Below are 27,195 nucleotides of genomic sequence, written 5' to 3' on the forward strand. Positions count from 1 at the left end.
TCTTCTTTTAAATAATTGCCAGTATATATAGGGAAATTTGCCATTATGTTTTATCTTTGAGACTCAGCTAGTCATTAGAAGTAAAGATGTGCTTATATTCAGTGTGCAGATAAAAATATTAATAAATCTGTAACTGCTTTATTGAATATCTCATGCCACATATATAAAATACTACATAACTCTTGAAATCTGTCACACTTTAAATTTCTTTAATTGTCTTAAACATCATCTTGCTCCCAAAAAGACCTTTAGATAATTTCATAAGTAACTGCTGCCAAGCACTGAAGTCAGACCTTTACAACTTTTTGTTGCCTTTTAATGTCCAGAGGGTTTTGAAATCTGGTGGAAAAGCAGGATAGTGGGGGTTCAGAATATGGAGCAAATTCTGGACCTCTGTTCACTCTGGGCTGCGTCATACCAGCACTGATGCTTTGTAACTGCCATGTCAGGGATGGCCCTGGAGGGACTGGATCACCAGGCAGATGGTCACCAATAATTAGTTGGGGACAGGTGGTTAGAGGAAAGTCATGTGTTCGTTTTTTCCTCTTTAATTCTGTCCCTTGTTAGAATTAAAATAAGATAATTCATTAATCAATTATATTCTAAATTCCCAAAGAAGTAATTCCGGTTAAAACGTGCCTTTGGTATTTTCATGTAATTTCCTGCCATCATATATCTTTACTTACTAAAACGAAGTGAAATTTGGAATGGACTTGAGATTATTTAACTGGTTCCCTGCCATCAAAGGGGCACATAGATTTTCTAAAATCAGCAGGATTGGATGCCCTAGTGCCTGACCAAAGTCTAGTTTGTATTATTCTGAGTCCACATCACCTATTTCCCAGTGAACAGAAGCAGCCAGGGCTCATTCTCCTGCTACTAGAGTCCTAGTAGTACTTAACTCATGGGTCAGCCTGGAAGAGAAAGTGACGCGCTCACTGTGTGACCCAGGAGTCTAGTGGCATTCAGAATATTACCTCCAGGGCCCATCATTATGGCCTGGAGTCATCAAGAAACAGATGATGTTTATTATGCCTTGTATCCTAAAATATGGAAGCATATAAACCACTTTTAGAAAGTTTTCCATCAGAATTACAACAAAAGTTTTAATGGCTTGGGAAAGAACTCCATGTCTTCTGAAGCCCTCATGCTTTGACTGTCCCCGAGGCTGAAGAATTACCTGTTACTGGTTTCTCTTTTCTGTAAAAGTCCTCCTGGACAGCTGCTTCTTATAATCAGCTTACATATGAGTCACTTGGGAACCTTGTTAAGATGCAGGTTCTGATTCAGTAGCTCTGAGGTGGGGCCTGAGAGTCTCCGTTTGTCACAAACTCCCAGTTACACTTGGGAAGCAAAGTCCCAAACCATCGAGCCTGCTGAGTCTTGTCTCCATGTGGTAAGTGGGTAGAAACTCCCTTATCAGTAGTTTTCTGGGACTCATCTTAAGACATGTAGTCCTAAAATGTAAAGTTTAGGATTACCACACAGATATTATTAAAACTTTAAATCTTTACCATATCCAAGTACCCCAGGTTCATATTTTCCAGTGCTTCATTTGATTCTGCTCAAACAGCTCCCAGAATAGCCACTGATGCTGTAGCCAATGCTGCTGCTCCCTAGACTGCGTTGGCTTAGTAACACGGTTAGCGCTTAGGCCAGTGCGGTGAGCCGTTGGTGCCTGTCACAGCACCGGTGCTGTCCGCCTCACTAGAAGCCTTCATTCATTCTTAGGGGGGTTATTTGAAAATAAAGCTGTCACTTACAGTTCTTTATCTTCTGAGTGAGAATTTGCCAGAATGCCACTTACACGATTTTCAAAGATATTTTATAGACAGTAAGGAAACTCTGCAGTGTTTTCTTTGAATAATCATACATATTTCTGAAATTATTAGTTTTTTGTGGACTTTTTCTTTGGGGTGCAAAGAAGCGACTGGAGGATGTGATTGGAACTTGGATTTTAACTCTCCAGGCTGTTACTTATAAGTGGCTTCTTTGTTCATATGTTTATCGATCTGTGATTTGATTTTAGTTTTTCTTTTTTTATGTCCTCTTCCTGCCTTCTACTTCAGTTGTACCTTCAGTAATACTGTTCAGAAACAGTAGATGTTTAATTATTTGAGATTTTCCCAAACTGGATATGTTACGAATTGGTTATATTCTAACCTTAGCCTATCCCTGTATTTACTAACACGGCAATCAGAGTTGTGGCATGAATGCCTAGAAATAGCATAAGCAAAATAGTAATTTCAGTTTATCAGGAAATGTTTTGATTTAGTTGACTTTTGTCACTTATAAAACTTAAATTCATCCTTTTAACCAGAAAATAAGAGTTGTTAGTAATACCTCTAATGATTTTTAAAAAGCTAGTGGAGAGATGAAGGTCGTGAATCAGGAATGGATGTTGTCAGTGATGCCCCATTGTTCAGGCCACATGATCAGTGATTTCACAGTATCCTGAGGAGCTGGGGGACATCACATTGTGAAGAAATAGGAAGAGCCCTCTTAGGGCACAGACTTCCACCTGCACAGTCCTCACTTACCTAATTCCACTACACTAACCATCTAATTTTTTTTTCATTATTTATATATTTGATGTCCACTGTTGTATCATTTGTATCCACTGTTGAATGTGAACTTATAAATCACTTTAAAATGTCACTTTAATATCAAGTGTTTGACTGGAAAGCATAAAGAAATTTTTTGAACTTTTAACTTAGTATAATCAAGGATAAAATGTTTTGTGGGAAGGAAAGAATTTTAGCTTCTTTGGCCTTTTTTATCATTTCGAGCCAACCTGTGGCTTCTTAAAGTTGTTAGATATCACAGCGTTTTAGGGATTTCTACTACCATCTAATATTGTAAGTCTGTTTAGAAATTACAAGTGCAAATTATACAAATAGTTTTTTATTGTTGTTTGTTTTTGCATTTATATAGCGCCTTTCCTTCGAGGAGCTCAAGGCATTTTTCAAAATCTGACAGTTTTTCTCACAACAACCCTGTAAGGTAGGTAGAGAGCATTACAAATAGTAATAAGACACAAACTAACTTGTTTCAGCCATTATAATGTTTTTTTATGTTAAGTAATTGGAGGTGTCAGCGTAAACACAATTTTTAGAACATTTTGCAAACCTTTTGAAAATTTGGTCTTAGTATTAGCTGTATTTAAAAAACAACTTGTACTCCATAACAGGGTAATTTTAAGAGAAATCATTCATCCAAAGATCAGGAGGCACTCCATGGGATTAGCTGAGCACTGATTGCAGGACTCAGCCAGGTATGTTTCTGGTTGTTGTTTACTTTCAGGTCAAGAAGGAATGAAGAGCTGTCCTAGCGGAACCCCCCTCAGCATCTCGGAATGTCAGTTTGCAGTTAAACTCTCTTCAGAGGGGGAATGTGTTCACAATGTTGCCTCACGGTTTTATTTTATATCTTAAATATTTGAGCATTTTTCTCTCTCTTCCTCCCTCCTTCCCTCGCTCCCTTTTTCTGTCCCCCCTCCTCTTTCCTCTCCCTCCAGTCAGCTCTTGGTTGTACATGCTAATGGAGGGCACAGTAGTACAGCTAATACACACCTGCAGCTTTTCTTCATTGCCACAGTGGTCTCTTGGGTTTGGAAACAGAAAAACCAAATAGCAAGAAAACCTGGGAAGTCAGTCTCTGGAAAGAGTGGGGAACAGGTGTGTGGGAGTGTGAATTCATATGTTTTTTCCCTGCCCCTTTTGATAGTAAATAATTGTAAATGCCATATTTTTAAAATTCCTATACTGGCCATGGGATCAGAGAAGTGTGGGAAGAGAAAAATAAATGTTTGGTTTATTTAAAGTTGCAAATATCGTATTAAGAGGGAGGAGGGGCGTGTTGATTTGGAAATGCCAAAAACCTGTTTCTCTTGCCCGCCCCCTCCCCCCCCCCGCCACACACACACTCAGTTTGTTTCCACGCCTTTCACTGCTGTCCGGGCACCAGGCAGGTACCAGGCAGCTCCGTCTCGGGTGGGGCTTGGCGCTGGTGCTCAGCTGTGTCAGTCAGACCCCGGTCTCCTGGGGAAGGGACAGAAGAGGGCGCTCATGCTTCAGATGCGAGCAGGCCAAGAAAGGCCTGGGCAACAGTCCCCTCCTTCCAGCAGTTAGCCCTCACTGGGCCTCATTTTCCTCATTTGTGGAGCCAGACATAACTTTTTAGATCATCTAAATTTTCTTCTACCTTTAGGAGCCATGGTGTAGAATAGCTTTAAGCGGTTTGTATGGGAGATTTAGTGTGATTGTATTAAGGAGAGGACAGAACATATTTTTCTTAATAGAAAAATAATTTTTTCCAAGATCCCCTATGCCTTTTGCTTTGGACCTGATAGTTGTAACAGCCTTGTTATTAAATAATTTTTATTTCCTCACAGTTTTTGTTACAAAGGGATTTGACTTGAACTGTCAGCCAGGTGATTTTGATGTTCTATCTGGTTATCGAAAACAGCTGTCTCTTCCCCTTCCTGTCCACCCAGTACTGTTTTCTTCTCCTCCTCATCACTATCATTTCATGCCTGTAGCAGCCAAATATGACAGTAAGTTTTGACTGTAAATTACATTTTAAGTAAAACAGAGATTGTTGTCCAATGGGCAGCAAGGGATAGTTTAGGGGGTTTTGTTTGTGTTTGAGGCAGTAGAAGTCAGGAAAGCAGAAAAGAAAGTCACAGGTTGTGTGGAAGGTACAATATTAGTAACTCCAGCGGTGGTTGTTGTGTGTTGGTTTTAGCATATAAATTGTTTGGCATCATGTTGTTTTTGTTGTTTAGTTGCCCAGTTGTGTCCGACTCCTCGCAACCGCATGGACTGCAGCATGGAGGGCTCCCTGTCCCTCACCATCCCCCGAAGCTTGCCCAAGTTCATGTTCATTGCATTGGTGATGCCATCCAGCCGTCTCATCCTCTGATGCCCTCTTCTCCTTCTGCCTTCAATCTTTCCCAGCATCGGGGACTTTTCCAGTGGGTCGGCTGTTCTCATCAGATGACCAAAATGCTGGAGTTTCAGTTTCAGCATCAGTCCTTCCAATGAGTATTTAGGGTTTCCAGCACGAGCAGAGAATAGACAAAAGGATAGCTGAAAGGTGTCTTTAGATAGGAAGTTTCAGAAAGTGGGGAGTGCACATGAAACCTGTCAGGAGTAGCTGGTGTCTGCTCCGGGTCTGAGACTTACTTTTTGTCATGTTCTTAAGATCTTGAGGTGAATATAGTCCTGACTCTGATGTGTGCAGCCATGCGGTTACTTGACAGGTATCACCATTGGTCAGTCCTACATTGAACATGTGAAGATTGCTTGTAGCCCCATCACTTAACATCATGGATTATTGCTCAGAGGGAACTTTTGCTTTTCTCTTTACTGTGCAAAATGTGAGTTTCTGTTCCCCGTCATTTGGTATTGCCTGGAGTGGTGTACCTAAGCTAACAGCTGCTGGGTGGTCTTATCTGTCCTTCATATGCACATAACCCCATAGTGCAGGGTTGCAGCCAGAAGGGTTTAGTTTGGGTTTCTTAGTGAAACCCAGTGTTGACAAAATCACTTGTGATGGCCGCAATTCGAAAGTAGTTTAATACTATAACTGTGTGGAAGTTTGAATACTTTCACAGTTCTGCAAATCTGTGTTTTAGTGATTCCCTGACACCATAGTCTGACAGTCTAGTTAAAGACATTCTGAATTGTCCAGAGGACTTCCACTCATCTGTCTGTGAGGGCTGGTGTGCTAACTGATTGAAATGGAAAATAAAATAAGGCACTGTTTTTTCATGGGCTATCTCTAGAGCTCCTTTGGATCCTTCTGTTAGGAGTCGTGAGAGCTTCCTAACCCTGGAGTCTGGGGCTCATGAGCTTCTAGAGGTGTCAGTGTGCTCACCCACCTGAAGGCCTCTGAAGATCCTGCCCAGTAAATTGTATTATACCTATTGTGTTCCTCGCATGGTCCCACTTCCTTGTTCTAGAACATTCCTTGTCCTGTTGCTCGCCGGCTGACTCCCTCAGCCCTGGTCATCTCTTTGAATCAAGCCTTAGAATTTCTGCTTAGGTCCTCTGCTTAGAATTTCTCTCCTTTGCCTTCCTCCTTCTGATTCCTTCCTGCCTCTAGTAATAGTCTGTTTTTTCTTTAGAAATCTAAATTCACCACTTTCTTCATTGTCCATATCAGTGCCCGCCCCAAACCCTGCTTGAGGTATAATCTCCACACTTCAGAGTGCTGCAGCAGTGTTGTTTGTACCACAGTCATGTGTATTTGCACATTGATCTTTGCTTCTCTGTTTGATGCACGGATATGTCTTTCAGTCCCAGCAGAATTTTCTGTAGAACAGTAGCCCTGTCTTCTAGCTTATATTTTTCACCATAGCACCTGTATGCACAGCACCTAAAGGTAATCCTTGGTGAAATATTGTGGCTTAAAATCTTACTGAATCTTAATGTATTTTACTTGAAGAGCAGTCTGTAATTCCTTTTTTTGTTGTTGGATGTTAATTTTTTAAAAAGCTTTATTTTGAAAAATAAACTGCATTAATATGAGAAGAAATTTTGAAGTTAAGCTCCAAGAACTTTTAGTCATAGTGCACATTTTATTGAGAACATAGCTTTAAAATGAGTAAAACTTAAGTTTTACTTGGGCCATGATTGTATCGTGTGTTTGACGTGCCTGGCCATGTAGTGTTCTGAAGTCATTATAGCTGGTTTTACATAGATGCCTTCTGAAATTTTACCCCAGCAATTTTTCCTCCCATCACCGCCACAACAGCGCCACTTCTCGAGTTGTACTCTTGCACAGTGCTTGTTCTTGGAATGCAGTTATCACAGACTACGTTGACGTGGCTGGTGGAACATCCAGGTGTGTTTCAAGACCTGTCAGGATGCTTAGTTTGGGGTTTTTCTAACTCTGTACATAGAGGGTGTTTTTGTTTATGGCATAATTTTGTTTACTTCATCCTTCTTCTAAAGCTCAGTGCACTGCACTCTTCTGGCTTGATTCCTCATGTTTTAAAAAATTCTTGTCCTTCCAACTCAATTAGATGAACTCTATCCTAGATCTCTTGTTTTGTATCTCCCAAATTAGATGACAGTTAAAAGTCTGAATTAGCTCTCATTTTAATCACCTGGTCACCTCTTGGTTAATGAGATAACAGTGAAATAAAAATACTAAAGTACAGTCTGAGGAAGGGAAGTTATATTTCTTGGTGATCAGTATTATTTTAGTACTCATTATCCAGATTACTTATTGTTCTCTTGTTAGGTCTGGTTGTTGTTTTTAGGTTACTTTTTTCTCAAGCTCTTTTAGCAGTGGCTCAGGGATGATGGAAGATAACTAACGTTGTTGTTTTGATTTCTTTCAGATTTCGGCCTATTAAAGGAAGGCAGGAAGAACTCAAAGAAGTAATTGAACGTTTTAAGAAAGATGAGCACTTGGAGAAAGCCTTCAAATGTCTGACTTCAGGAGAATGGGCACGGCACTATTTTCTCAACAAGAACAAAATGCAGGAGAAATTATTCAAGGAACATGTGAGTTTATTGAAAAAATTAATACTTTTATCTGTCTGGATAAGATTAAAGGAAACTAAAATGTAAATTTTAGTGAACACTGAAATTTTAAATCCAGTTTTCATAAAACTAATTAATATCAAGGTCTAATAACACATAAGATAATTTATGACTATCCATAGAGAAAACTACGTTGTCTAGAAGTGAAACTTTCTGTGAACTTTTAAGAGTAACATAGCCAAGTCACCATGTATACAAATTTGTGAAATTTTAAAATAACAATATTTATTACTTAATCTTAAATTTTTCATTGATGGTGGTGGTTTGCTTTTATAATTCTGAGAGTCTGGCAAGATAAATAATTTAGTGTGAAGTAAGTGTCAAAAATTTTTTTCTGTTTTAGGTATTTATTTATTTGCGAATGTTTGCAACTGACAGTGGATTTGAAATATTGCCTTGTAATAGATACTCTTCAGAACAAAATGGAGCCAAAATAGTTGCAACGAAAGAGTGGTAACTATTATACTAGTGTAAACCCATAAAATAATCTTGTTTAAAGTTCTCTCTCAAATTACCATTCCTGTGCTAAGAAAGCTGTGGGAAGGGCAAAAACCAGAGCTCGCCCTAAAGGAGCCAGTGCGAGGCCAGCGCCTCAGCCCAGTGACTTGGGGTTGAGACAGTGGTGAGTTGGAGTCTGAGTTGAACCAGGTCCTACTTCTAAGTCAGGTGCTTGTGTTTTCCTCTTAACAAGTCCAGATGCCTGTTCAGGGACTGCTGGAAGGTTAGGGGTGCGGGGCTTAGATGACCTAGGTTCCAGAATCAGTCCTTCACTGGACTGTAAGAAAGGTTACGTATGAAGTTTTAATGGTCCAAGGAATTTCATGTGTAAAATCTTACTAGCACATTGCCTGCTAAAAATACAGGTGTGTGCCAGCTCAAATAAATGTAGTACAGTTGACCCCAGGTAGGAGGGATGAAATCTGTACAGGAAAGAGTATGTGGTTATATCTTTCTTCATTAGAAAGAAGAAGGCCTATTCCCTGCCTTACCTCCCAGAAGAAACCTGTAGCCCCCCTCTTATATGACCCCCGACATTTTTTATAGCAAAAATGTTAGGGTCAGTTACCTGAAAATGGAACGTTAAAGAGCCTGACTCTTGGCCTCTTGAAAAAAATATGTGTATGTACGTGAGCGAGAGTGTCTGTCTGCCGTGGGATGGTACCCAGCCTGCTGCTGGGCTCTCGTGGCTCCCTGCCTGGCAGATGGATGTGAGGTTTGAGGTCTTGGGTTCTGGAACTGCACCATCTAGGACAGTGGCCCCCAGTCATGCATGGCTATTGGACTTTGGAAATGTGGCTGGTCTTCAAGAGTTGAGAAGTGCTGCAGCTGTGGTAAACATGTCAGATTTTATATTGTGTTTCTCATTCGTATTTCATGCTATGACCTGCTGAAATAGCATTTGGGTTGTATTGGGTTAAAACATTCTACTGAAAGTGCTTTCACCAGTTCGACTTTGCTTTCTTCCCACAGCCCCTAGATTGGTGTGTGTCGGGCTCGCACTGCATTTGGCTGGTGCTGCTCCAGAGGGCGGCACCCCAGTTCTGGGTGCTCCTGACCCTTTGCTGCTGCTCATCTGTGTCCTTCTTCAGGGTCAGCAAGCTGAGTTCAGTGCAGCGGCTTTTTGAGTCCTTCCTGCCTGCAGGGCACAGGGGCCTCAGAGGTGTAGGTAGCACGATGCCTGCAGGACTTCCTGGTCTCTTGTAGGGATCAGGCAGCTGCGCAAGGCTGTGGGGCTTCCAGGGAAGAGGAGATGAAATCCAGGTGCGGTCAACGCGAGTCAGTTAAAACACGCACAGCTAGGTCTTCTCAATTCCTGGTATTTATTGGACAGGCTTATTTTATTAAAAGAAGCCTTATTATTTATAATTACTAGTAATTTTTACCATCACATATTTTAAATAGGAAACGAAATGACAAAATAGAATTACTGGTGGGTTGTATTGCCGAACTTTCAGAAATTGAGGAGAACATGCTGCTTAGACATGGAGAAAACGACTTCAGTGTCATGTATTCCACACGGAAAAACTGTGCCCAGCTCTGGCTTGGTCCCGCTGCGTTTATAAACCACGGTAAGCTCTGTTTCCGAGGCGTTAGCTCTGGTGTTGGGTAGCGCTGCTATAACTGAGAGCAGCCTTATCTGTCTTCCTTTAAAGGAGGGTTGGAAATGAAAATTCTTTTTGCACAAACTTATGAAAATTAGTATTCCTATAGTTTAACTCGAGATCAAAAACTTCTATCAAAAATTGGGAAAATTATGTGGAAAGCTTATTTCAGATTTCTATAATTGTTCGTGTTTCAGATCTTATCTACAGTTAATTGACTTTATCTTTTGGACATTTTTCAGATTGCAGACCTAACTGTAAGGTAAGCATAAAAAATACTTTATCTCAAGTATTTTGTCTTTGCTTCAGGTATGCGTTTCTTAATGAGTTCATTTTATTTCAGTTTGTATCAACTGGCCGAGATACAGCATGTGTGAAGGCCCTAAGAGATATTGAACCTGGAGAAGAAATTTCTTGCTATTATGGAGATGGGTTTTTTGGAGAAAACAATGAGTTCTGCGAGTGTTACACTTGTGAAAGGTAAAGTATCGATTAATGCCTGATGACTGTGAGAATGAGTGCACGCTGTCTTCTCATCATTTAGATGGCAGGGATAGTCTTCTGTGTTCTGTAGCATCACACCCAGGACAGCAGACAGGAGCAAAACCAGAGAAGACAGAACTATTTAAGGGCACGAGCGCCTGGCCTTTTAAAATGTTAAAATCATTCCCAGCTGTTCCCCTTATGAGTGAGTCAGAATATAGATATGCTTCAGGAGAGAGTGGGGGACACACACACACAGTTCCGGGGTGGGGTTGCTCCAGAATGGCAGGTGAGATTCACCACTGATAATCATTTAAAAACCCCAGGCTGTGTCTTCTGGAAGTCCTGTGTTTTGATGCACATGCTCTTCGCGATTTCTGAGTTCTACAGCTTGATGAGGACCTTCCTTTTGTGACACATCAAGACGGGTCCTTGTGGAAACCCTCCACATCTGACTGAGCAGGACTCCTTGTCCACACTGCTCATCTCCTGGTGGCGACGTGTCTGTAGAGCTCGCAGAGGCAGCTTCCCAGGCTTGTCTGGGTTGGCATAGCCCCACGGGGAGCACTCCTGCATTTGGTTTTAGTTTCTTAATTGAAGTGTAGTTGATTCGCAGTCATGTTAGTTTCAGCTGTACAGCACGGTGGTTCAGTTACACTTGTGTGTGTGTGTGTACACATTCTTCTTCAGGTGAGCACACCTAGGTTTATTGAACCCGCTGTACGTGCTGTGTGAGGTTCCGGGTGCTTCACCCTCCTGGACTCGGTCCCCAGCCGTCCTGGGAGAGGATGGTAGAGCGGCCGCGCTGCGGTGCAGAGGCCCGGCTCCGCCCGCCTCAGAGCCTGCGCTCTCGCCACTTGATGTTTTTTGGACGCGGGAGCAAGGATGGGGGGCGCTGCTGTCCCTCTCACCGTGGACACCTGCTGCCAGCCCCCACCTCGGGAGGCGTGCTGCTTCCCAGGGCTCGGCCTCCTCTCCTTCCTGGGCAGCCCGCGGTCTCTTGTGTCGTGAGAGCAGAGCGGGGAGCCGTGGCACAGCCCCAGCTGTTTCTCTCCCAGCTCCCGGGTCCTTGACTTGAAAGGGCGGCAGGAAAGGGGGGTTGGGAGTGTGGGAGGATAAAATTTATCTTTTTATAAATTACAAAAATGGTTCAGACATTGGTTAAATCTTAGGCCAGTCAACAGAAAGACCCTTTCACCCATGAAGTCGTTTAATTACAGTCGAATAATGCTTTAAAGCCATTTTGTAGAGACAGCGTGGTGTAGACAGAGCTGCGGTCTGACATCAGACTCCCTAAGTTGGAATCCTGTGACTCTACATTTTATTAGCTGTGTGATCTTGGGCAGCTTAGCTGCTTTTGTGCCTTAATTACACCATCTGTGAAATGGAGATAACACTAGGGTATCATAAGGTTGTTGTGAGGATTAAATTTATCTCACAAAAAGTATATAAAACACACAGTTAATATTCAGGTGTTAGATGTAAAAGTATTTTGTGGTTTCTGATTATTTTCCTATTAGAATGTAAGTTCCATGAAGGCAGAGATTTTTATCTTTTTCGTTTATTGCTATGTTGCCAGCATCCAAAACAGTACCTGACATGTAGTGATAACTATGTGCTTGATAACTGTTTGGTGAGTGAAGGAATGGAGCAAATGATACGCTGAATATGTTTAGGAGTCTTCCTACAAAATGTAACCGCATACACAGGAATCCACACCAGCCATGAGCCAGCTCTTTCACTAGTTCAGGACTGCATGTTTCTTGGGCAGCTTAGTTCTCCCTGAGACTGTTTCTCACAGGTCAGGTGGGCTGATCCTGCCTACTCCACAGGGTTAGTGCAAGAAATAAAGAGAAATGTGCAAATCGCTTTTAAGTGGAAAGGCCTTGTAGGGAACAGTAGGCACAGCTATTATCAGACTATCGGGGAGTTTGATTTAAAGGTTGTTTGGGAATATTCTTGAAATCCTCAGGAACAAATTGTTTCTGCCTTTGCAGAAATTAGGCGAGAGAATGAGACCAGTCAAAGGAACTCTTTCAGTTATTCATCTCCGAGTTGCTGAATAGTTCTCAGGTTAGACCTCGTCCAGGCAGGCTAAGCGAGGCTCGCACAGTGCCAGCTAGGAGAGCAGTGCTGTGAAGGGAGACACACGGTGTGCCGGCTGCTGAGGGGTGAGGACGGGGCCGGTGAGGTTGGGAGAGCGGAGTGTTTCCCAGGCCTTGACATCGTGGGTGCAGTGTCCAGAAGATATTTGATGCATGCTTCTGGGCAGTAACCATCCTGACACAGTAGTAATACTTTTCATAAGTAGATACTGCAAATGTAACTGGAGAATTTGAAGAATAAAATCTAATGAGGGATTGAAGAATATGAAGTACCAAAGTATTTTAAAGTATGAAAAGTATACGAAGGACCAAAGTATTTTAAAGTGTATGAAAGTATGTCTGATGACAACCACATTTTGAAGTATACTTAGGGGCAGTTTGCTTTAATAGGTATTAAAAATTACTGTGAAATAATTGAGTTCAAAACCTAATGATACTGGCTCAGATATGAACAAATAGGTAAGAGGACATGAACGAGTCTTGAAGCAGAGCTCGGTGTGTATGAGATCTTAATACCATGTGTAGGGAAATGATGATTTCTTTAATAAAAGGTGGTGGTATAATTCATGATGGGTCTGGAAGAAAACCAAGCTCACCTCCCATCTCATACCATATGCAAGATAAATTCCAAATAGATTAAAATTTTAAATTTAAAAATTATGTAAAATGATTAGAAAAATTTTAGGAGGCTTTTATGTCTAAACTTGGGGTAGTGGAATTTTCTGAAAGAAGTTAGTATAAGAAATGGTGAATATGAACATTTTTGAATAGCCAAAAGCAAGTTAGATAAATGATAAACTTGAAGGGAGGAAAAAGCACACATATGGCCAAGTTATATCCTAAGGACAAAAAGCTCCTAGAGCTCATAAAGAAGAGGTAGACGCCACTGGAGAAGAGAGGGGTATGGAGGATGCCACACAGAAAATGATAGCTGTAAACGAGGTAAGTAAAACAGTAGCTAGGTATTCGTTTTCACCATCAAATTGGTAACGTTTAAAAGTATACTCTGTGCTGCGGCTGAGGATATGGAGAGACCAGCCCTCACACAATGTCAGTAGGGCTGTAAAGTGCTTTAACCTTTTGGGAACTCCTTCTGGCAATATTTGTTCAAAATAATAGCACCCTTTTATCTGGCAGTCAATTCCATATGGAAGAATCTGTCCTGTGGAAATAGGAGCACTAGTTAGTGTGGATTTGGTTTCAAGAGCAACGTAGCAGCAACGTTCATGGTGGCAAGCAGACACCAAAACACCGACAGGTTTCAGTCATCACCATCTAGTGCTTGAATAGATTATGGTATGTTTAGTCTGTGTAAAAGGTACAGCTTTCAAAACATGTTGAGTTCAGAAATGCTTGTGCACAATATAGCGATAAGAGAGCTGGGGTAGGAGGAAAGGAGGAAAGCTGCTTCCTGAGTGGAATGTGTGGTATTACCTGTTAGGGGTTTTTTTTCGCTTAAGGAGAAGCAGCAGTGGGTCTAGGTGTGTAGCTTGCGGCAGAGCAGCAGATGAGGTGCAGGCAGTGGTTAACACAGGTGCTGGGGCTCTGCACACAGAGATGGCTGGGAGCTCGGGGAACTTCCGCGTTGGGGAGGCAGAGCCAGAGGTGGCCTCACCTGTTGCAGCAAGCGCATATCACTGTCATAAGTTAAAAAGAAGAAATCAAGGGAGTAGAGAAGCAGGTGAATAGTCATTTTACTTGAAAAAATTAATTTCCAGATAATTCTACCCATGATTATTTGTTTTGTAATTAAGTATGGCCCATCTTGGGCTTCCTTTCAGCTCAGCGGTAAAGAACCCACCTGCCTATGCAGGAGATGTAGGTTTGATCCCTGGGCCAAGCAGATGCCCTGGTGAAGGAAATGGCAACCCATTCCAGTGTTCGTGCCTGAGAAATCTCATGGACAGAGGAGCCTGGAGGGCTACAGTCCATGGGGTCGCAAAAGTGTCAGACATGGCTTAGCGACTAAACAAGGATAGGAATAATAAAAGCAGGTTACAAATCATTTTTAGCTGGTGGTAAAAGCAGGTCTTTAAATGTCTCTTATTTAGTAACATTTTGTTAACTTAATGATGTTCATCCAGTAACTTTAAAGGAGGAATTTTAGTTTTCATTATTCCAGAAGTGAGATTTTCACTAAGATAGCCTAGCCTTCCTAATATAAAATTTCAGTTAGAATTTATTTGTCTCTAACATTATCTTCTAAGTAATGGCTTAGTTTATGGAAATTCTCTAGTTTCTCTTTTAATTCCTTCATTTTCAATATTTAGTAATGGAGCATTAAATTATGCAGAACAAAGCTAGGGTATAATTAACAGGTGGGTTATTTTTACCTACACTTGAAATTCTGCAGGGTCCAATACCTTCTCAAGTGATTGACAATCGTCTTAACAGTGTTTTAAGTCTGGGGCTTTGGGGCATTAATTTTATCTCCGTATTTGTTTTGAGAGTCCTAGACTTGGCAGCTTGCAATGATGATTAAAACTCATCAGTTCATCTCACCTGCTGACCTGATGTGGACAGGTGCTCTCAGCAACCAGGCTGACGGCAGTGAGTATGCTGTTTGTGTAACCTGTGCTGTTTCTTTTTCAGACGGGGAACTGGTGCTTTTAAATCCAGAGTGGGACTGCCTGCGCCTGCTCCTGTTATCAATAGCAAATACGGACTCAGAGAAACAGATAAACGTTTAAATAGGCTTAAAAAGTTAGGTGACAGCAGCAAAAATTCAGACAGTCAATCTGTCAGCTCTAACACTGATGCAGATACCACTCAGGAAAAAAACAATGCAAGTAAGTAAGGGAGGTTTGATAAGCATATCTTTTTTTTTCTTAAGTGTTTTCACAGAGTTTGCTTTCTAAAGCATGCTTTAGTAGCTTTGATCTTTTGAACATTGAGAGCAGCCCTGGGATTCATGCACTTCACCAGCACTGCAAGGTTCTAGAAGTGATTCAAGCACAAAGCAGTCTCTATCATGCCTCCAGATTTCAGATGGTGCTGAATTGTCTGCTTTTCTTGAATACTTGGTATTGGGACATTGAATCTCTTCGTCATGTGTTCCAGGGTTGTCATGTTTGACAGAAAGCTATCACGGTGTTAGTCTCTGTAATGGTGTTGTTAGGTCTGCAAGAAGACAGAGGCCGGGGCAGCAGCACACAGGCACTTGCCTGTTCTGCACTGACCAGTCTGTTAGCAGGGATGATGGACTTGGGGGGTTCATAGCTTCTGGTCTCAAGGCTTCCACCTTTTTACTACCCACATGCCATTTTCAGAATGAACTGACCCAGTTGCCAAGCCACCAGTCCCCAGACTCAGAGTTGTGGTAGAGCAGCAGTTTGAATGTCACTGTACTGTGACGAGTTGTCATAGTCACTGCCGAAAGTGGGAAGAGAGATGGAAAGGAGAAGGGGAGAAGCTTTAAGATCCCAGTGGCTTGTGGGGGCAAGACCTAATGGAAACTGGAAAAAGAGAATGAAGAATAAAGAGAAAAGAAAGAAGAAATCCCAAATGAGCATAAGAAAACACATCATGTTTGTGGAGCTTTGACATCCTGGAACCATTCTGCTCACTACTGGTTTTCATCTGGGTGACACCAGTTTGCTCTAGTGGCCACTAAAGCAGTAGGCTCTTCAGTCTGTCTTGTCTCTGATAGGAATAAAATTTAAAAGTTTTAACTTGATAGTCCCCAGAGTATGCCTATTTTGGCACTGTAAATGTCTGTACATACTTCTGAGCAGTAAGTACCCTCTGAGGTCTGACTCTTGGAGACTTTTTACCTGTCTTCTGATGCTTTGAGCCCCCTCTGGGTGCTCTCCACTACAGAAAGGCCCAGAGAGCAGGGACGGCGTCTCCCATGATGGTGAGTGTCGCTGCCGCGAGCTTCCGAATCAGCCTGCTGCTGGAGTCGGAGGCCAGGGCTGCCCTCTGTAGTGCGGGAGGCAGTGCTCTGTTCCTCTTCAGTCTTTAACGTCCAGAGTGAACCAAAAAGAGCAGTTAGTTTGTCATTCACTGTTGACTGTTGGTTTTAATAATAAATGCAGCATAATCAACATTTTGTTTTCTGAGTCTGGTTCCTTGGTGAAACTGGAGACTTTGAAGCCCCTTGTATAAAGTGTCTACATGATAACACTTAAAAGCGAGCTGCTCCCGCGAGTGGAGATGGCCCCGAAGCTGTCCACACAGCTCTGTGGCGTTGCTGGGGTGTTTCGTGTTCTGATGCATTAACTCTGTTACTGATGTGCAGGTACTGAACTCAGTACACCACTTAGTGTAAAAAATCAAAATAGGGGAAAAAAATTTTGGAAGGTGCTGAGTGTTCTATTATGTGACCATCTAGGGAATATATGTTAATAAACCAAATACGTGTTCAAAGTCTGCTATTGTTAAAGAGATAGAAAAGTGCGTGAGGCTCAGGCCCTTCTGTCAGGGACTTCAGGCCTCAGCTCCAGAACCGGACCAGTACACAGTAACTCTGAGGACTACATGCCACTTCCTAAAGGCTGGAGGAAGCAGGTAATCCTTTGAGCAGTAGTCTCAGCATTACAGACTAGAACTAGCACTTTACTGTGACTGCTCATATTGGGGTGCTTCCTTTATTCAGATTACCTTTCTACAGAATGGTTGTCTTGAGTAATTCAAGAGCTGGCGTAAGTAACTGTGAGGGTCCTGAGACAGTTACTGGACATGGCCGGGGGCTCTGAAGGAGCTCGAGGCTTACTCCAGCCATCTCTGAGAACCTTGTTCACTAAGTATATTTGTAGCAATATTTCTCAGGCTCTTCCAAGTATTCTTTTAGGCTGTATTTCTTGTGGTGTTTGTGTCTTGACCGTGCTCCTCTGCCTGTTGAAAGGAGGACCCTTGAGTCTGCAGTGGGTGCGAGGCCGGAGCTGCCCAGCCTCTCTCCTGGGTGGCATGGGCAGATCCTAGGTGTACAGGCTGGAAGTACCCGTCTCATCCCACGGTTTGCTTAGAGTTCAGCAGCTCACAGCTGGAGAGGAACTGCTTTCTTTGAACAACATACATGTTCTTAAACATTTCTGCCTAGTTGGAAGAAAAAATTACTTCTTCCTTCCATGCAGCTCCTGTTTTGGAGTCTTCTCAAGAACCACAACTTGACTGTTTGCTTTAGCATCCGGAGAGGAGACAAGAGATCCATTTTCACAGAATCAGTCCACAGACCTGAACTATATGCTGTTACTAGAAGATTCTGGGTTTTTTGGCTCTTGTGCCTCAGTGGCTAGGCCGCTCCCCACAGTGCTGCCTCAGGATGTGAGTGCAAGTCCCAAAGGACTCCCCCCAGCAGAATCATCTCATTCAGCTTGACTGAGGAGCACCCATCCTGGAGACGGACTGGGCCACCACTTGTCACTCTCTGTCCCGCCACAGACATCACTAGTGAATCTGAATGCTCTTTTCTGCTGAGCCTACAGGCTGCTTCCTAATCCTTTCCAACACCCTGTTCCAGGCAGACATGCCCATGGTGGTCCCGTGAGGTGGAGCCTGCTTGTGGTGCCTGATAAATTCCCTGAACTGAAGTCCTTAGACCCCCTGTTGTGAACATCTCAAGCTGTGTGAGGCCTCGTGTTCCCTTGGTCCCACTGTGTGTGTTTTTGGGGCTCTTCCAGTGCAGAGCGTAGATGCAGCCCAAACCATTGGGATGCTTTGGCGTTGTTTCCCTGCACTTGTTTCTGGCTGTCATTCTTGAAGCCCACGCAGAGCTGCCTGATGATTCTGAGGGCACCCTGAGGTCGCCATGATGGCCACACCGCAGGTCCTTTACCAGGAGCTGGCACTGGCCCCATAACAGCTCTGTGGTGTGCCTTAGAGGCCACCTGACAATGTGGTCCCCCTCGAGCCAGAAACCTCGGTTCAAATCCCATCTCTGCCGCCTACCAGATGGACACTCCTGACAGGCACGTGAGTCCACGTGACCCTGGTTTTCACTTAGGGTAATAGCTCTTACCTCAAAGAATGCTTATTAGGATTCAGGTCATACTAATTTGGCCATCCCGCACTGTACCTAGTACATACTAACGGCTAAGGGTGTGTGTCTCCAACCCAAAGCACTGTCCAGGTTTATGCGGTTGGGATTTGTCCCCCATGAGGGAAGGGTACCACATGGGGTGTTAGTGCTGGAGCCCGGGGAGCCACTGCCCTGCCCGCCCCCACTGTGTCAGGATCTTTAGTCTCTTGGTAGACTCTTCTTAGTTCAGCGCCTCTCCTTCAGCCCGCTGTTGCTGGCACTCCCCATGCAATAGAGGGTAGCGGCGCCTCCATGGGACAGTGACGAGCCCTGGGCACTTAGTCCCGTTACTCACAGTTGTCTTACCAGCTGTGCTATTTCTGTCCTTTGACTTGAGCACACCTTTGAGCTGGGCTTTTGATAAGATAATGCTTTTCAAAGGAAATGAGAATACACCAATAAATACATAAATATGTAAGTGAACTCTACGGCAAAAAGATGTAGCATCGCCTACAGTCTCTGTTGTGCTCTTTAGAACACAGACATACTAAAGTGCTTTGTCAGTGGTTCACTGCAGTCAGCTAACAGCCTCCTGAAAGGAGGGGTGCAAGGGGGAGAGCCGAGATTCAGAATCACCACACAGTGAGATTCATCCAGGGCTTAAAAGGAAGTGCCGAGTGTGGAGAACCTCAGGTGCTGTGAGGAGTCCTAGGAGGGTAACCTGTCAAGAAAGTCATGAAAGGCTTCCTGAGAGAGGTGTTTGCTGAGCTGAGTCTTGAAAGGGGGTGAGAAGTCGGCCAAGCGGACCGTGCTCAGAGCAGAGGGACCGTCCCAAATGAGGACGTGAAGACCAGTGTAGGATTGGGTCAATAGAGTCATCAAGGCTGGAAGAGAAGGGATGTGACCGGAATTGAAGATTTTGGACTTTATTCTTCGGTCTTAGGTTACGGGAAGGTTTCAAGCCCAGAGGCGACCAGAAGTCCCAGGAAAATCACCCTGGGCTGTAGTGGGGAGTGGAATGCTGGGAAAGCAGTAGGGGGCAGGGACAGGCAGGAGCTGGTGCCGGAGTTACGGCAGGAAACGGTGGCATTGGGAATGGAGGGGGAGGCGGGTCCAGCGACAGTGCAGGAGTGAGCTCCTCGGGACGTGGCGGCTGGCATCAGGGATGACCTCCCTGTTTCTGCTCAGGCAGCTGACTGCCTGGTGGTGGTGTTGAACCAGATGGAGAACAGGAGGAGGAGCATGAGGCTTGCTGGTGAGTTCCCTTTGGGCTTATTGGCTTGTGAGGGGCTTATGAGACCACCTTAGAGGGAGATCAAGGTCCAAGGGGTAAGGTGAATCTAATTAAGGAGGGATTTGGGCTAGAGAACATGGCATGGGAACTGCCAGCATGTCACTGTGAACAGCCAGGACAGGGGCCGCTTATCCCTGGGAGACAGTTTTGAAGGGGTCCAGGTCACGGAGTACAGGCCACGGGGCAGATGGAGGAAGCCTGCCAGGGACGCAGAGGGACAGCCAGGGGATGGCTCTTGTGAACAGGCAAGGAGGGCCGTTCAGGAAGAAGAGTGGCTAGCAGTGTCTCCTTCTGCAGAGAAACAGCAAAGGTCCCAGCTGAAACGTCTTCGTGGGTTTTCATGGCAAGGAGGCTGTGAGAGAGATTGGCCAAAGCTGTCTCTTGAGGGCGATAAACTGGATCCAAACTGCAGGGTGATAGCTGTCAAGGATACAAGAAGTACATGATCATTGCAGAGGAGTGATTGCAGGTCTGAAAGGAGAAGCTTGATCATAGAACGGTCCTTGAAGAGCCATGGAGAGAGGTCACCCAGCAACCACATTGAGAACAACGAACACCAGCACACTGGTGCATTTCCATCAATAAACACACCTCCATTCACCTTGTAGGAAGCCTTATGAGCATAAAGAAATCTTTTAGCAAAAGGATTCCCTGGATATCCTTATACTTTAAAAATAATTTCTGGCAAGTTCTGGGTAATTCCAGTTCATGATACCATGGTTCTCAAGTTGAGTGGCACCAAACTTTACTGCTACTACTATTCCAAAAATAAGGGAGAAGTGTGTTCTTAGTTCAGTCAGGGGATATTGTTCCTGGGATTCTGCTGTTTGGAGATCCCAGAGCCGCTTATGAACCAGTTCCTTAGTACAGAGACTTCTATTCTTGATGGTCTGATACTTTGGGAACTCTGTTAGGCATTCTTGCTTCTCTGTCAATAAAAACGACTTGATGGTAACCTAACTTGCTCAGCCATGCAGAAGGAACAGCAGTTGCCCTGGGCGACCCCCAGCATGGAATGAATGATAGTCTTGTTGGGAAATGTACTGGGCTTACCCATAGTAAACTGGTTTTCATTCTGTTTCCTGCTAAGAGGTGGTGAGGATTAGTGTGGTCATCTCAACATCCCTAGTGAATGATTTAAAGAGGTATTTTGATGGGAAGAGGTCTTCAGGTGGGGGATGGGAAGCAGACGACGTCTTGGAGAAAAGGGCGCCTGTAAAACACTATGAATACAGATCCAGTGTGTAAGCGGAGAGAAAAACAGAAGGCAGAAAGTCAGCGGCAAGGTCAGAGGTTCACCATGCAGGGAGCTTAGCCTCGAGTCACATGTAAGCCTTTTGAGAAGCCCTTCAGCTGTCATATTAGTTTCCAGGTTTTGTCCCCATGGGGATTGTTACAGCCTTTTGGGATCCTTGTCCAGAGGGAGGAATTTGGGTCCCCCCTGTCCCGAGTGTGACTCCAGCTGTGTTACTCTTCCTTCTCTCACTCTAGTCATCAGTGGGCAGTCACTGGAGGGATGGGGTGAGCTAAACCCTGCAGCCTCAGAGTCTCTGCAGGTGCTCACAGCCCTGAAGGGAACAGCTTCAACAGTGTGATATTTGGGGTAAATATCTACTGGGAGTGACAGTATGTGGTTCTTGTTCAGTCGCTAAGTCGTGTCCAACTCTTTGAGATCCCATGGACTACAGCACGCCAGGCTCCTCTGTCCTCCATGTTTTGCTCATAGTCATGTCCATTGAGTCGATGATACTATCTAACCATCATCCTCTGTTGTCCCCTTCTTTTGCTTTCAATCTTTCCCAGCATCAGGGTCTTTTCCAGTGAGTCAGCTCTTTGCATCAGGTGGCCAAAGTATTGGAGCTTCAGCTTCAGCACCAGTCCTTCCAGTGAATGTTCAAGGTTGATTTCCTTTAGGATTGACCGGTTTGACCTTGCTGTCCAAGGGACTCTCAAGAGTCTTCTCCAACACCACAATTCGAAAGCATCAATCCTTCAGCAGTCACTCTTCTTTATAGTCCAACTCTCACATCGGTACATGACTACTGGAAAAAACAGTTTTGACTATACGAACCTTTGTCAGCAAAGTGATGTCTCTGTTTTTTAATATGCTATCTAGGTTTGTCATAGCTTTCCTTCCAAGGAGCAAGCATCTTTTAATTTCATGGCTGCAGCTGCTATCCACAGTGTTTTTGGAGCCCACGAAAAGAAAATCTGGCACTGTGTCCACTTTTCTTCCCTTCTATTTGCCATGAAGTGATGGGACCGGATGCCACGTTCTTAGTTTTTTGAATGTTGAGTCTTAGTGTTTTCACTCTCCTGTTCACCCTCATCAAGAGGCTCTTTAGTTCCTCTTTCTGCTATTAGAGTGGTATCATCTGTGTATCTGAGGTTGTTGATATTTCTCCTGGCAGTCTTTTTGATTCCAGCCTGGGATTCATCCAGCCTGGCATTCTGCGTATGGTTCTTAGGATCTCTTTCTCAGTTGAAGACATTGTAATAGAATTTGTCTCCTGGAGCCCTTTAGTCACCTGTTGCTGTTCTGGATTACTGGTCAAGTACTATGCTCTGAGTTAATGAATAATGGAAACATTTTAAATGATGAGTTTAAGAAGAATTTGTGAACGAAAAAAATACTGGTTTTGCTTAGCTTTACTTCAGATGTTCTCTGCAGTAAAATATTAAATCAGGAAAAGAAATTCTCAGTTTGGACTAGTGCCCTGACAAGCTTAGAATGAAATCTAGGCCCTTGCTGTGCTATAAGAACCCTTTAACCCTGAGTTTACTTCCCTGGAACGTGAATCAGTGCTTCTTAAGTTAGAGGCAGAAATTAGAGGGATAACGTAAAGAAAAACTGTAGGAATTGCTTGTGTGCAGACAGAAGCTCACTTGGGGCCTGTGTACCACCTGTGTGTGGAATTGAAACACTTCACAGCTAATCATCTGGGTGTTGGCGTTGTTTTGTTGAACATTACTGGGTTACCAAGACTGTTTTTCACCCTTATTTTTTCTTTTAACTTTACAGCTTCTAACCGAAAATCTTCAGTTGGTGTAAAAAAGAACAGCAAGAGCAGAACATTAACAAGGCAATCTATATCAAGAATTCCAGCTTCTTCCAACTCTACCTCATCTAAGCTAACTCCTATAAATAATTCCAGGGTACCAAAGAAACTGAAAAAACCTGCAAAGCCTTTACTATCAAAGATAAAATTAAGAAATCATTGCAAACGGCTAGAGCCGAAGAGTGCTTCGAGAAAACTCGAAATGGGAAACTTGGTACTGAAAGAGCCTAAAGTCGTTCTCTACAAAAATTTGCCCATTAAAAAAGAGAAGGAGCCAGAGGGACCAGTGGAGGCCACGGTGGCCAGTGGGTGCTTAACCAGACACGCGGCGAGAGAGCACAGACAGAACTCGGAACGAGGCACCCCTTCGCACGCGGAGGGCGCCCCCTGCACCTACACAACCAGGCGGTCCATGAGGACGAGGATGACCTTGAAGGAGACCTCCGACATCAAGCTTGAACCAAATACGCTGGATGACTATAGAAGTGACTTGACAGAACCTTGCCCAGATGGTGGCGAGCAGCTCGCTCCCGCGGCGACGGACGAAGAGCTGGCCCACGAAGCTGCACAGAAGGGGGAAGCCAGGTGTCCTAAGAGCGACAGCAGCATGTCCAAAAAGAAGACACAGCCGGCGAAGCTGGTGCGGCAGCTGGCAAAGGCAGAGGAAGCCAGTCCCGTGCATGAGTCCCCGGGCAGGCCCGGCACGGGGCCCGAGGCAGCGGGGGCCCGCCCTGACTCCGGCGAGCACAGCGGCGTGGAGGGCGTGCCCGGGAGCTATGCAGACTGGGCCCGGGCCCCTTCGCCTGTCGGTGCATCGCTGGTGACATCAGAGAGCTTCAAAACAAAAGACGGCTTCCGAACTGTGAAAAGTAAAAAAAAGAGGCGGATCACGAGGTATGATGCACAGTTAATCCTGGAAAATAACTCTGGGATTCCCAAGTTGACTCTTCGCAGACGTCATGACAGCAGCAGCAAGACAAATGACCAAGAGAGCGATGGGATGAATTCTTCAAAAATCAGCATCAAGTTAAGTAAAGACCATGAAAATGATAATAACCTCTATGTAGCAAAGCTCAACAATGGATTTAACTCAGGATCAGGCAGTAGTTCAACAAAATTAAAAATCCAGCTAAAGCGGGACGAGGAAAGTAGGGGGCCGTATACAGAGGGGCTTCACGAGAACGGGGTGTGCTGTAGTGACCCCCTGTCCCTCCTGGAGTCGCGTATGGAAGTGGATGACTACAGTCAGTACGAGGAGGAGAGCACAGACGACTCCTCCTCTTCAGAGGGAGACGACGAGGATGAGGAGTATGACGATGACTTTGAAGACGATTTTATCCCTCTGCCTCCGGCCAAGCGGTTGAGGCTCATAGTTGGGAAAGACTCTATAGATATTGACATTTCTTCCAGGAGGAGAGAAGATCAGTCTTTGAGGCTTAACGCATAATAAGCTCTTGGTCTTAACTTGACCCGGGATAACTACTTTAAAGAAATAAAAAATTCCAGTCAATTATTCCTCAACTGAAAACGTTTTAGTGGCAGCACTTCTATTGTCTCATCACTTATCAGCATAATACTGTAGAAAGTGTACAGCGTACTGACTCTTCTTAAAAAAAGTCTGATTTGTGCAAATTTTTATTGTACTTTTTAAATAGCCTTCTTATGTGCAATTCTGAGTTAGAGGTAAAGCCCTGTTGTAAAATAAAGGCTCAAGCAAAATTGTACAGTGATAGCAACTTTCCACACAGGACATTGAAACCAATAATGTGGCTACACAGTTTCCTTTTTTTTTAACTTTAAAAGCATCAACTGGCTCTTTAATATATGACTAAACAATAATTTAAAACAAATCATAGCAGCAGCATATTAAGGTTTTCTAGTATATGCTAATATCACCAGCAATGATCTTTGGCTTTTTGATTTATTTGCTAGGTGTTTCCCCCTTGGAGTTCTGTCAGTTTCACACTGTTTGCTGGCCCAGGTGTACTGTTTGTGACCTTGGTTAAATAGCAGACCATTGGGTGGGACTCAAATTGGTTTCTTTAAAAAAAAAAAAAAAAAGTACAATTACACGCGTGACAGCTAATTTTCAGTACATTACATGTACAAGGGTAGCAGTGTGCAGGATGAGTTTCGATACAGCGTATTTATTGCTTGTCATGTAAATTAAAAGACCTTGTATTTAACACTTTTCAATCCTTTTAGATAAAATTGTTCTTTGCAAGAATGATTGGTGCTTATTTTTTCAAAAGATTTGCTGTGAACAATGTGACGACAACAAGCAACATTTATCTAATGAACTACATTACAGCTCTCTTAATTTGGGTCTTCGAGTTTTCTGTTGCACTTGTAAAATGCTACAAGGAATATTAAAAAAAAAAAAACTATTCACTTTAACTTATAATAGTTTATGAAATAAAAACATGAGTCACAGCTTTTGTTCTGTGGTAACCTATAAAAATGTTCGTCTTTGAAATTCAGTGTAAAGAACTGAAAACAGTGTATATGTTGTAAATATTTGTGTTGTGAGAAATTTTTGTCATAAGAAATTAAAAGAACTTACCAGGAAGGTTTTTAAGTTTAGAAATATTCATGCCAATAAAATAGGAAATTATAAATATATAGTTTTAAGCACTGCATCAGTGGGAGTTCTTGGCTTATGTTAGTTTATGTTTGAAAATATCAAAGATTTTTTTTTTTTTACTATATTATCAGTTAACAAAAAAGAGGAGTCAGATTTAATTTGTTTTTGAAGCACTTTGAAAAGAGAAATTAATGTTTAAGTAACTTAATGAGCAAATTTTTGATTACTACTTTATGTTCAATACCAACCTTCCATTTCTCTGGATTATTTTACAAATCATTGGAAAAAGAATTTGAGAATATAAATCTGTAGCAGGTGTTTGACACCAGTGGGTCTCTTTATTTCTGGGAAATGTGTACATGTGCTTTCGGATATACAGTGTTCCTGAGTAAAATCAATTTAGGGAATTCGTGTAGTGTCTAGAAGAGTAGCCCATATCTTGAGATACTGAAAGGCCTCTGCAGGTAATGAGCAGTCCAGTGGGAAAACCTCTGCTGTCAGGACTTCGTGATTCCTGCCAGCTTCTAGGTTCTTGAGGACATAATTTAAATTAAGTTCCTTAAAACTGTTGCTAGTAGATTCCAAGTAGAAATTGGTAATATTCGTAAAGGTTCTCTAATTTAAAATTTTCCGCTCCTTCCGTCCTTGAAGGAATGACTTCCGTGGTCTTCTCTCTCGTCTCGTCCCTGTTTGTTACGGTGCAGTTACATCCCTCAGGTATTAACGTGGGATCAGACGGCCCACCTCGCCCACTCACACCCCCTCGGCTCACTCCATCTAGCATCTTCACCTCTCGACGTAGGGCGGTCCCACAGGTCTGTCCCCGAGCACGCAGAGCACTTTACAGACTCACCCAGCCCTCCCGAGTCTCCAGGTGGCCGTGGGGGGCAGGGGGGCTCACGCACCAAGAAGGTCACGCTTAGACCCTGCGTCCGGGAGGCACCGGAGCACAGCGAGTCACCCTGATTGGTGGGAACCCCACCTAGTTTGCAGTCTGGAAGAGGTTCAGAGACTACATCTTGAACCGTTCTTTTGGAATACCAACAATAGCCACTTCAGGAATTTCAGTCTTAAAGGAAAAAGTAACAATACCACATTTCCCACTTTTCTCCATTTTTTAAGCTTAACTTTAGTAATTTATTTATGACATTTAACTTTACTGAGGCCCCGTCTTTGGGGGCTGAGCTTCCCGTGGGTCCTGAGCAGTGAGGCCCGGCGGTCACTGCCTCGGGAGGCGGTGTGCACAAGCGCTCGGCGGCCATGGCCGACGCCTTCCAGGGAAACCTGACTTCCGTTTTTACAGTGAGGGGCCTCGGTGTTGGCCTGCCTATGCTGTAGGGCTGTGTGGAACGGCCAAGTCCACACACTGCCGACCACTTGGAAAAGGTTGCAATCAATAAAACTTCTAGCCTGAGCTTATGCAATGATTGGTAAAGATTGTGGCATTGTAAGAATTAGGAAACGATCGTAGAAATATATGTAAAGTATTCAATTTTCAATCATTTTTCAAATTACTGTTTTAAATTGTTTTGCTGAGTTGTAATACTTTTGAGATACAATGTATTCCTTGTACTGAAAGAATGGAAAAAAAAAAAAGGACTTTTTCAGCATTTGAGGTAAGTTCTTTAACGTTTCATTAAAAGACATTTTTTACAAATATTTTGTACATGCACTTGCAGTATTGAGGTTAATCATTTTAATAAATTCGGAAATTAAAACAGTTTGGCCGGTGTTCACTGTATCTGAGAAGATCAAAGTGGTGACTTTGTCCACGAGGTTTTCATTTAGAGTAGAATTTGTAAAAATCACACTTGCTGAAGCTTTTCAGTATCTCTGCATGTTGAGTTTTCCGAGCCCTGATCTGCTCTTTTGCCATTTGGTTTAGATTGGGGTGAGCATATGTTCCTCTCAGTGGGGAGACCACTTGTAAACTGCCTACCCTCCCAGCCCTTGAACCTGAGAAAGTTAACTAATGGTTCCTGACTTCTTGGTCTTTTCCCACATTGAACTGGACAGAACTGGCGCAAATAGGACTGTGTGGGTCCCTCTTTCC

General features: G+C 43.4%; 1 protein-coding gene across 5 annotated transcripts in view; it reads left to right on the forward strand.

Annotated features, from left to right (window-relative positions):
- Positions 1–26,862, forward strand: part of KMT5B (lysine methyltransferase 5B) — a 53,104-nt gene extending 26,242 nt beyond the window's left edge. For 3 of the 5 annotated variants that reach the window (XM_043924732.1, XM_043924731.1, XM_043924734.1), the window contains 8 exons: positions 2,935–3,003; positions 7,352–7,517; positions 7,900–8,009; positions 9,459–9,625; positions 9,901–9,920; positions 10,002–10,138; positions 14,839–15,035; positions 22,522–26,862. In XM_043924732.1, coding sequence (XP_043780667.1) covers positions 2,935–3,003; positions 7,352–7,517; positions 7,900–8,009; positions 9,459–9,625; positions 9,901–9,920; positions 10,002–10,138; positions 14,839–15,035; positions 22,522–24,005 — 2,350 coding nt within the window. In that variant the 3' untranslated portion in view covers positions 24,006–26,862. Of the gene's footprint in view, positions 1–2,934; positions 3,004–3,190; positions 3,275–4,964; positions 6,850–7,351; positions 7,518–7,899; positions 8,010–9,458; positions 9,626–9,900; positions 9,921–10,001; positions 10,139–14,838; positions 15,036–22,521 lie in introns of those variants that run through there. The other 2 variants (XM_043924735.1, XM_043924736.1) reach the window with 2 other exon arrangements.
- The last annotated feature ends 333 nt before the right edge of the window (positions 26,863–27,195 follow it).

This window comes from Cervus elaphus, chromosome 2 (assembly GCF_910594005.1).
Source record: "Cervus elaphus chromosome 2, mCerEla1.1, whole genome shotgun sequence".
NCBI lineage: Eukaryota > Metazoa > Chordata > Mammalia > Artiodactyla > Cervidae > Cervus > Cervus elaphus.